Consider the following 11,767-nt stretch of genomic DNA (forward strand, 5'->3'; position numbering starts at 1 on the left):
TATTTTGACATGAAGTAATATTCTTAATGTCATTGGCAAGTATTTATTAAATGCTTTACTTTAATGCATGCAGTCAAACACAACCTGCGCTATCTTTAACATAACCGTCCACTGTCAAACTAAAGGTTCGTCTTAGGTCAATATTTTTTTTATGGAGATCTGAGGTCAATATTAATAAAGTCGTTAATCTGCATTAATACAGGATAGTGATATTTTTTGTGATTAATCAACGAGTTAACACTTTGACATCACAAATTTTGCATCGTTTCAGCAGCTATAAAAAAAAAAGTAAAAAAAAAAGATAATTTAACTTTATACAGGTGGGTGGAAATGGTAGGGACAATTATTTTTAAATAGAAAATAAGATTCCACCATAAAGGCCTCCACATGTATTTAACACCACTGGAATAGTTATCATTCACTTGGAATGAGCAACATCCGCTGTTCTCCACAAGACGCCAAACAGGCAAGACTGGTTCATCCTGTCGGGTGAAGGTGATTGAGCCCAACAACAAAACTGCAACCTGAGCAGTACACAAAAAAAAAACATTTTTCTTCCCAATTTGAAGACTTTATTGTTACACGAGCCATTTCACACACACACACACACACACTGTTCAGACATGCGAACACTCGACTTGACGTTTGATTTAAGATTCGGATTGAAGTCAACATCCCTGGTCTGGCATATCTTGTTCAGTTCGATATTGTCTCACCATTGTTACCTCAGACGTTACTGTCATACTTTCACACCTTAGTATACATTCCAGACTTGCATCTGACAGGTATAAGTACACACAGAGCAACTTTACCACCAATATATAAAACGGAAAAAAAACACACACAAACAAAATGGAGGATAACATAAGATGCTAGCAAAACAAGTTTTATAGTGAAAGAAATGTTTACAACCTCTTAATGCAAATTCAAGAGTAAAGCTGGTTAACTTTTTAATTTATCGTCAGTGTTATACAAGTTGACACATTGTCCAAAAAAATGGATGAAATGAGCTCTAAAGGCTATGTAGACAACTACATGAAATGAGCTGGAGCCATAGAAATGGTTTTGGAACCGTCAATATAAAACAAAAATAGCAGTCTTCTTCTTTTAGGGAGGTTAATGAACGTGACTGTGTTACGCCAGCATGTTGGCCATAAGCAGAGCGGCAACGGTGGCGAAGACCAGCGGCCCGCCCGAGATGACTGGCGCGGAGTTGCACAAATTGTGGTTGCAACACGTCTTGGTCAACTTATAGATGGTCGTGTTGCTGCTGGGGGAGAAATTCACATCCTTGGTGGCGTTGCACTCGGCCTTCGCTAGGCAGCCCTTCATTTTGATGTCCACGAAGCCAACTGAGGGCGACAACGACATAGTCAGCTTCAACATGACACCAGCAATTTGGGGAATGGCAAGTATGTGGATCAACAACAATTGGTAAAATTCTGAAATGCACCAGAAACTCCAGTTGAAATATTTGAGCTCTCAACTAGGGTGGGAGTCCATTCAAAGAATCCGAAGAAGTCAAAAAGGTTCCTATTTGGACAGCTAATTTTGCTGGAATTGGATAGGACTTAAACTAAGCATTCTAACAAGTTAAAACTGATTATTCCAATGTTAAATCTAAATTGCAGAGAACCACACAATCTGGATTCAATCCGGATTCAAGGTTCTTTCTAACCATGTATTACACACTTAAGATTGACATGTTCCAACAATATTACAGCTACCAAAATGTGAACTAATCTCCAAACCTGTGCTGATCAAGATCAAATCAGGATTAAAACTGCTAAAACATTACATCTTTTGACTATCCATACATTTTGAAAATTTTGTTGATAAGCATTGACAAATCCAAGCAACAGACCTGGCTATAAGCGCTTTTCCAATGTCAAATCTAAATTGATGCCAAACGCGATTCAGATCAAATCCAGATTAAACCTGGTTTAACATTAAAGCTTCTAACATTGTGTGTGTTAGAAGCTTTAAAGTGCTTTAAAGTAAACCTGCAATGCTTTATGATGTCATAATTATAATTTTTCTGTAATCTGCAAATACTTAACGCAGCACTCCCATAGCACAACATGCTACTTATCTCCTCCATTTTTTATTTTTTTTTTAATGACTGCTCGTCTTGTTTAAACAGTCAACTTTGAATCCCTCCGTGTCACATTCCAGAAGCCATTTGAGTGACAGCGCTTGCGTCCTTCGACAACAGATGCAAATTATCGCAAAGAATGTCGTCGGCCATCTTACCTGCCGTGCCGTTGCCGCTATAGCAATGCTCCCCTTCTGCGCACGTCACCACTTTGGTGACGCACAGGTTCCAAAAGCCAATTTTACACTCGTAGCACTGCAGAGCATGGCCTGAGAATGACAATGAGGGAGCTCATTAAAACAATGGCAATTGTTCAAATGTTAACATTTTATAACCACAAGTCAACATAAACAACACAAACAAAAGAAAATTGTAGCCTGATGAAAGCACACAACCTTTACAGAACTTTTTTTTTTTTACCTTCTCTTAACCTTTGATATTTCCATACAACATTTTGTTCCCTAACAAAATACCTTCTTTACACTGGTTATTGCCACTCCCACTTGTTGTTTGCTGTCAAACTAAACCTAAAACACAGAATTAAACACTGCTAATTTAAAACCATGTGACCTTTTTACGAAAGTCTGTTAGCTTAATGCTAATGCACACTGCAAATCACCATAGATAGGCTAATGAAATTAGCATCAATGTGTTATAATAAGCCTTTACGCATGTGCATATTTGTTATTTATTTTTATAAACCTGTAGACGGACACTAAAACAATATTCACAAGCATATAAATGTTATTTTATTTATTATAAATTATTTTTATTTAATCATTTTGGTGCAGGTAATAGTACCCCGACTAGAATAGTACACGAGTGTTGCTTCAAATTGCACGCATGGCTGAATAAATAATTGTAACTATTTTGTTTCATGTCCTAACAAAAACGGCTGATTTTAAAGGATTTTATATTAATTATAGGGGATGACAATTAAAACTTATGAAAACAATGCCCCTTCATACTACTTTTGCAATACAAAACAAACCTGCAAACAAGCCTAAAAAGGAGTTGGTCACAATTTTAAATGGAATGCATAATTGCATAATTAGGGAGTGATTAAAGCGACAATACAACAATGCAATTGTAGCGCTTTAAGTTAACAGTTTAAAAACTTCTATACAGGGTATTAAAATAAATAAAAAAAATAAAGCAACCATACACCCACGATGCCTCTTAAATTAACATTATAAAATGAGATATTGTGATTGAAAAATAAATAAATAAATGCCACACTAAACGATTACATGGTGTCTGTTGGGATTTAAATTTAGCGAAGAAAATATAAATAATTCTAAAAATAATTACTGGACAGATTTCACTTCATAGATGAATGTGCATACTGCACATGATGGTTGTGTGCTATTGGAAAGAGCGACATGTCATACATGCAGTCATAAAGCGCGATGCATCGTTACGGTCGACACGTCAACTGTACTGTACAGTATGTTTCACGTTTTACAGTATATTATGCCTTTGAAGGGCACTCCCTGAAATGCATGTACACAATTGTATATTACACAACTACCTTTAGTATTTACTTATATCCTTATGCACCAGTATAATGTTTACACCATCAAAGGCATATAAAAAACAAAAAAACAGCAGGCTAGAATAAATATCTGACTCAATGACTTTTCGTAGCGAAGACTTCATTCAGGTTTATGTTAAACCAAATCAGGTAACTCTCTTCCGTGGAGAATCTTTAAAACAAAATGCTGCCCAACGAGTTTACGTCAACTTCTCTTTCTGTTGCAAAGGACTTGTTCAACCGGATATATGCGTTGCGTCAAACTCGCTGCCCGGGGGTCACTTCTAGACCGCGACATTTGTTTGTTTTGTTTTTTTGTCTAACCCGTGGGAAGCATTTTTTTTTTTTGAAATGGCTTGGTCAGAACCAACAAAAAGCCAAAAACGGGTCACTAACGCCTAGGGGCTAATAAAGCTAATCAAGTGAGTCTGTTTCCTGCCAAATTGATTTGCTTTTCATTTTGACAGAAAGTCTGTACCAAAAATATTTTCCCCTCACCAATTCGGTTGCCACTATTTTCCGAGACTTTTGCTTTTAACTCTTTCACTGCCACTGACGTTAAAAGACGTCAAGTAAAAACCTACGGAGGGCCGCCAATGACGTTAAAAGAAGTCATCCAATTTTTTACATTTTTTTTTTTTGAAACGGGTGGAGGAAAGCCTTCCCCAGCTGTGTTGAAAGTTTCAAGCAGGTCTAGTGAGCCTAATGACTATTTTTGGCTCCTAGATGGCAGCAATGACTCTCTTGACAAGATTGGGTAGGCGTCAGCAGAAGACGTGAGGCGGGGCTAGAGTGTTGAGGGGGACAATGGCTGAAGAAGCCATAATGGCGACCGGTTTGCAAGCAGCTCACGGTCGAGCCGTTTTTTTTCAAAGACGAAAAGCATCGACCAACGCTATAAAGAGCACATTGATGACGACGATGATCATCATCGATGATGATGATGGTGGTGACTCCGAGGTTGACGGCGAAGTTGGAAGCGTTGACGCGACGGCTATGACGACGTCATAAAAGGTCCACGGGCTAGCGATGCCAACACCTGTGAAAACGCGGAGCACAACCGAGCACGCTCAGGCGGACGACGAAGAGTGCCCCGAGTCCAATGCATATTCATCGGAGGAGTGGGTACAGTCTGCTACTTGCTATTCCCCCGGAGAAAAAGGCCGTCAAGAAAGTGTAACGTCTGCACGCGAAACGGACAATGGAAAGTGAAAGTAATCTGTTGTCCAAATCCGGCTGCGTCTCCTTGCACGCAGGAGAGCGTTACAAAAAGAAAAACTGTATTTGAAACATCCACATAATTGTAAATAGTACCACAGTTGCACACATTTGTAAATAGTTTGCGAAATTGTTTTGTCAAATTGTTACACTGTTGAATGGAAATAAACGTATTTTGCAAACTAAAAACACTTTTTCATTGTTGGTGGTGGTGTATTACAGAAGTAAAGCACTATTTAGGTGTTTGTGGCATCATTGATGGACAAAAAGAAGTGTACAATTCACTAGAGTGCATGAAATAACATTGTTTCACAAAAAGCTCTTTTTCTCCGCTTTTTGTTTCAAAACAGAGCATTTCGGTGAAATTAACCATTTTCTATTGTTGATTACTGAAGAACGGAATAAGGTAGAAACAAACTTTTTTTTCTGATGAAAGATGAGTCCAATCTTTCATTTGGTAGTATGTGTGTTTCCATAGTCCAAACAACATTTTCTGTGGACCTTGAAAGATCAGTCAAAATGCTTAAATCGGCTGGCACTGGCGACATCCCGTTTCTGAAAACGTCTGGCAGTCAAAGAGTTAAATGTCAATTTGTCCTAGAATTTAAGAACAATGTTCCATGTTTGAAAAGGACACGCCTGACAGGAAAAAAAAGCCACGAGGGCATCATGACGCACGGAGTCACACGTGAACACGTTACATTAAACATTGTGATCCGAGTTGTCACAGCACTCGTCATCCAAAAACTCAAATAAATAAAAGATTGAGGAGATGAATGATCATTACCATTGAACGGAAAATATGAACAAAATGTGGAGTAGTTTGAAAAAATAATAATATATGCCAATGGCTATCAAATAAAAAAATATTTGTGACAAAAAATAAGAGTGAATCCTTCAGGTGTGGCTCTTCTAAAGACCAAATCAGGCTGACCCTGCCACCTGCTGTTAGCGTAGTGAACTGACAGACCTCAAAAAGGGTGGCGTTGAACAACATCCTTTTCTATTCAGATGTCCACTTGAGGGCAATATTGTTCCAAAAAGCATCGGATAGTCATAAAACATAGAAAAGCTTTTCGTTTTAGGGAACCTCGTCATTGTGCACGTTTAATTATTCTCGCAGGGCAGTACATGCATGTGTGAAATTTCCAGTGAGTTTTGCTTTGTTAAAAAGCTGTGTATTTCCTTAGTCAACAGTGGGAAACGGGAAGCGAGTGCAAACAATGACCAACTACGCGACCGTAAACTTACAAAAAGCGTTGTGTTTTTTAAACTTTGGAGGCCGATTTGAAATAAAAACAAATACTGAAGTCACGCACAATGATAAAGATCGGTGTTAGCATTTCTAGAAAGTTCCAAGATAAATAGGCACAAGCAAGTCAGGTGTGTAATGTAAATAGCAGTAGTTTGCATTAGGATTTCGCGTGCCGTACATGACACTTCATTCAGTAAACAGCCTGGTGAGGGGTGTGATGGGATATTACTTAATCCCCAAAACATTTGGACGTTAAACGAACATGCAAACTTGGGTAACACAATCTAACAGAATATTACTCTCAATTTGTCTAAATTTGAGTATGGCTTGCATTCATCTGGATAGTGATTTAACACAACATCAAATAATAGTTTACAAAAACATCAACTTTCTTTTCTTAGCACGTTTGGCTTGTAAATAAAAGCAACTGTTGTTACTATGACAACCATGACCACCTCCTAATTAAAAAAAAATAAAGACCTGGAGACCGTCTGGACGTCACGTATGTGTTGTGCTACTGCTAGCTAGCATCACAGTTAACATTACCGTTCAGTTTCGCTAGACATACAATGCTGTTTTGTTTATGTGTAAAATGGCAATAAAAGAAGTGCTTTGCCGCTATCTTTTGGGAAGTTTGTATAATAGAAGTGCGCATCTCGACTGCACGGTGCATTATGGGTAGCGCCGTGATGCATTGTGGGTAGGCTAAACTACCATACTGTCATTTAAAATGAATTGGATCCAATGGAATGAGCTCTGATTTCTAACATTTCAACCGCTGGAAAGTTGCGTTTTTTATTTAATGTATTTTAAACATGCATAGCATGTTGTTTACTGATTTCGGGGGTTGACTTGCAAGCTTTAAGGTGTACAGTTGTCACCACTCTAATCTCTGCCATTCAAATGACGGTTAGTTGGTAGCCTCGCTTTTTCCCCCCATGCATGCGCAAATGTAATTCGCACTTCACTTATTGAGGAAATATGTTTAGGTGAGTTAGTTACATTTATTTCTTTATTAAAAAAAAATTAAAAAGTGGTTTGCTGCCCTCTTGTGGCATCAATTAACAGTTGAAATGAGTAAAGGAGTTTCATTTTGACAAAAATATCTCTTTGGTGGCATCAATAGCAATTCTACGCCTTTCTTTTGGGGGAGTGTCAATGACTTGCAGTTCCCCCCCAGTTATTTGGGTTTGGTGCATACTGCCCACAGCGTCTTTACTGATTTCAAAAAGTCAACCAAGATCATCAGGAAAACATTTGCTTCTAAATCCAAAGCATCATCAGCACACCTCGCTATAGACCTCAGCTTAGTGAGCATTAGTCATACTTTGCTTTTTTCCTTTGGCCTGTGTGTGCTGTTATTTTGACTGTCAGATTATAGTGGTTCTTCTGCATCATACGGAAAAATATGGAAAATGTCATTATACCGAAAGTCAAAAAAGAGCCACAGTGGACACAAAAACTGGCCAAGGTAATAAATAAAACTTTACTGAAAATAATGAAAACTGCATGTTGAACCAGTTTCACACAGATATTCAACAGGATTTAGATTAGGCCACTTCAGGAGAGTCAAAAGATTAATAGATTTGTTTTTGACTGTGGTTATTTTGTTAGGACCTATGACCTGTAGCTGAGACATTTGGGCAACACATTTCAATCCAGAATAGATTTCACTGTACCCTTCACTTGTTCCAAGTACCCAGTTTAGCAAAGCAGCTGCAGAACATAACCAACACTCTAAAAACAGTAGTGTCAAAAGTAACCCAATTATGGATCAAAAATGGGCCAAAACTGGACCGATCCACCTTCTGAGTCAATTTGACCCAACTTTCTGAGTTGTTTTATACAAAATGATCCAATTAAAGGATCTGACCAATATTTACGAGTTTTACACTAAAAGACCCATTTCTTGACTTAAAGTTGGCTCAAATTGACTAAAGTAGAGGATTGGTCCATTTTTGACCCAACTGTTTAGAGTAAAGCCTCCTCTAAGTCTCACAGTATCACTGCTGAACTCTGAAGGGGCCTTTTAACCCTGATCTGTGGAAATGGCTGAAAATATACAGTCAAACCTGAGACAAAGTGGAGATGGAGTCTCGAGAAACTCTGTTTAAAAGTGTAGAGCCAGATGTAGTTCTGTTTTTATCTGCTAGCTGATGCAGCGGGAACTATTTCAGTGGCCTGTTACATGTTGACAAGAAACTAAATCAACCGGGCATCTTTTGGAAAGTTACTACATTTCCCGTGTGCTCGCACAGAAGTGACCAGGGTGGTGGATCAACAATCATCACCTTCAGTCAAACAGCTATTTGAGTGGCATGTGGTTAAACAAAGCACCTGAAAGCATAAAAAGCAGCCAGGATGGGAAAAACAAAACAAAAGAGGGTCGCTGCGAGTTAGGGTGTGGTCTGAAACGGGATCCAACTAAAGCCGGCGGGGGGCTACAAAAGGAACAATGTCACCAAAAAACACAATAGCCGCTGAACAAATGTTACTTGTGGTGTAGACTCTGCAAATCCTCTGTGGGAATAGAATTTGAGACACGGGCCTCAACTGTTATGAGGTGAGGAATTTCTCATGAGATGGTCTGACAAGTTGGGACACGATTCAGGCTTTCGAAAGCTTCTTGCTGCCTCACCCCAGCATGTGATAAATAGCTTGCCATGCGCACACAGAGGTGCCGCTACTTGTTCTTCTGAGAACATCTGCCAACTCGTACTGTGTTGTTGTTGACTCATTTGGAACGACACGTAGAGGCGAGCAGAATCAAAATAGATGAAAGCTAAGTCAACTGTAACAAAGGACTACAAACCATTTTGAAGGGGCTCATTGCGTTTTAATGCTATTTCTGCTATTTGCTAGCGTGAATAACGGGCGCTAGATTCAATTAGCCTTGTGAATCACAGTTGCCAGACACAAACAAACAATAATAACCGTTTCTGCTGAATGTTTGTATAACATGTTGCCTAATTTGTTCATGTTGTTGATAAAAAGAAGAGTTTTGTGCTGTAATGTAGTTACCAAATAAGCTAACAGTTAGCCTAATGTCATTTTCTTCCACTATTGTTCTAAATTTGCAGGAGTCAAAAATCGTATTTCTACTAATATGTCCAATAAGCCATCTATTCTAAACACAGCATTCTGACTAATATTGTGTTTGTAGAATATGAATTAAGCGTCAAAACACTTTTTTATATATCTCAGGGGGTGGCCATTTTGCCGCTTGCTGTCGACTGAATATAACATCACACACGTTGGTGAGTGCTCAGGTAGTGACCAATCACAGCTCACTTGTCCTGAATTTAGTCATGTGACGTTCACAAGGTGAGCTGTGATTGGTCATTATTTGAGCACTGAGTAACTGTGATGTCATTTTTAGTCAGAAGCAAGTGGTAAAATGGCCGCCCACTGAAATGGATGAAAACAGGATTTTGCTGCTCAATTCATATTTCACAAACGCAATATTCATCAGAATACCGTGTTTAGACAAGTAGGGCTACACAGAATTATTATTATTTTTTAATTTATTTATTTAACTTGACTTCAACTTTTAAGATGCTAAGATTTGATTTGCTCATATCCTGCCATTTTGTGTTTCAAGCTGAACGTGTTCCTGCCTTGGTCCGTTTTAAAGTCTCCAAAGATACAACCTAATTTGTGTAAAAATAAATTCGACACATTTCCCTAAATGTACAGCTAAAAAATAAATTAAAATAAATCAACTAAATAATTCCGCCTCTCAACAGGGGCACAAATAATTGTGCACGACACATTCTCCCCAGCAACAAAGGGACACACATATGTGACTTTACAAAGAATAAAGCACATTTTTTGTCCTATATGACTGCTAGCTCATTTTTGTTTAATGATTTAATATCTGTTGTCAGTGTAGTTGTATACCGACAGAGAAAATGGTCTGTAGTATTTATTTATATGCAAACAGTTTTTGGATAAAGGAAAAAAAAAAAACTTCCTAATCAAGTGATTGTCTGTCCAGTGGCTTGACCAATAAGCATGTGATGAGATTCTTATCACATCTGAAAAAAGCCAAAACTCAACTGAAAAGTTGTTTTTTTTGGTGGAGAGGGAGAAAAATATGAGTCATATTTAATTTCCTGTCATATTCTTGACAAGTCTGTGTGTGCCGCACTTTGTAAACAAGCGTAGCTTTTATTTTAGGGTGTGCCTCTGGACAGTGTCCAATTTGTCCCTCTTTTGGGGCTGCGGCCCCACCCTTCCCTGTGAGTGTGGCACACGCCCTGGCAAACCGTGTGCACACTCCGCGCACTCCAAAATGATCAAATTAACCAAGTATCTCCGAGTACTCATCGTTACTTAGGCGCTTATGTTAATTTGACAAGCAATTGCTTTATAGTAAATTAGACATGACAATTGTTAAATAGTATACACGCCTACGGGCAATTGACTCGCAGATTGTACAACAAAGTGAACGTCAGGCACACGCGCAGGACTAAGAAAAAGTCTCACTAAAAGGCGCACATCCATCGAAACCAATCTTTTTTTAAGTAACTCAATAAAATGAAGAAAGTACGTTCTTACCGAGAGCAAAGCAGACTCCCACGGCGAAAAGCTGGAGAACAATTCGGTTCATGTTGATTGACAAGACGTGGAGGGGCTGTCAACCTGCGTGCTCACAGACAGTTAGAATCAAACTTTTTTTTCCCCTCTCCCATCATCGCCTCATTTATAATCCCCAACCCCCACCCCCCCTTCCGAGCGTCACCGTTATCCAATAAGAGGAGGTCTTCTGTGCACAGCAAAGCAGTAATTTTCCGCCTCCTCCTCTTCCTCCCAAAACAAACTTTTCCAATCCACCTGCGATCACGTGACGTCACAGTTTATTAGCCATAAACACACACAAACTTCTAGTGGGCTCAATTGAATACATATTTAAAAGCATGTGACCCAATGTTAAAATAGTTTGATTAAAACTAATATCACTAGTTAGCAGAGGTGGGTAGAATTTATCTACTCAAGTAGCTAAATGACTTAAACAAAAAGTAGTCCTCCAAATAATTACTTAAGTTTTCCGTGCAGGCTACTAAATAACTGTTTTTTTTTTTTATTATTAGATAAACATAAAACGGGAATAAGCTAATTAAAATATTTCTTAACAATATTACTTTAAAACAATAACCTATATATCTTTTAAATTTAAAAGAAGCCTCGAAAAATGTGACAACACATGAATGGCATATTAGCATTAAAGTGGTGCCTTGAGACACAAGTTTAAGTCGTTCTGTGACCACACTCGTAACTCAAAAGACTTGTATCGCACATTTTATTTTCCCATTGAAATGAATGAAAATACCAATGTCAATGCCCACCCCCAAAAATTGTTTATAATATGGAAAATAACACATTATAACATTGTATTTTATTTTATTTTATTCTATTAAAAAAACATGCATTGACTAAATAACTTAATTAAACTGAATGAATAAGAATTAATATTTAATGCCAATTCACTTTCTGAGGCACCTTCTGGTGTGCTCACCTTGGCCACTGAGGGCAGTATAATAGTCATTCCATTCATTATGCGTTTTCGACAAAACATAAATAAAGAAATAAAAAATGAAGAGAAATGGGTAACAAAAAAAAATAATCTGTCATGTTTTATGTAAATGAGTCACTTTGAAAACTT

At 38.1% G+C, this 11,767-nt stretch overlaps 1 protein-coding gene across 1 annotated transcript; it reads right to left on the minus strand.

Annotated features, from left to right (window-relative positions):
- Positions 1-870: 870 nt before the first annotated feature.
- LOC144037275 (lymphocyte antigen 6 complex locus protein G6d-like) lies at positions 871-10,804 on the minus strand. The gene is made up of 3 exons (XM_077548631.1): positions 10,663-10,804; positions 2,254-2,364; positions 871-1,352 (listed from the first exon to the last, which is right to left on the minus strand). Exons 1-3 carry the CDS (start codon positions 10,712-10,714, stop codon positions 1,135-1,137), a joined length of 381 nt encoding a protein of 126 aa, XP_077404757.1. The 5' UTR covers positions 10,715-10,804; the 3' UTR covers positions 871-1,134.
- Positions 10,805-11,767: the final 963 nt, after the last annotated feature.

Source organism: Vanacampus margaritifer, chromosome 17 (genome assembly GCF_051991255.1).
Source record: "Vanacampus margaritifer isolate UIUO_Vmar chromosome 17, RoL_Vmar_1.0, whole genome shotgun sequence".
NCBI lineage: Eukaryota > Metazoa > Chordata > Actinopteri > Syngnathiformes > Syngnathidae > Vanacampus > Vanacampus margaritifer.

Bases quoted from the DNA above. Each gene is read 5' to 3' on its own strand.
- LOC144037275 (XM_077548631.1), bottom strand. From the start codon at position 10,714: ATGAACCGAATTGTTCTCCAGCTTTTCGCCGTGGGAGTCTGCTTTGCT. The intron at 2,365-10,662 runs GTAAGAACGTAC...TGTCATTCTCAG, and splicing joins GGGAGTCTGCTTTGCTCTCG to GCCATGCTCTGCAGTGCTAC. The intron at 1,353-2,253 runs GTAAGATGGCCG...TGTCGCCCTCAG, and splicing joins TAGCGGCAACGGCACGGCAG to TTGGCTTCGTGGACATCAAA.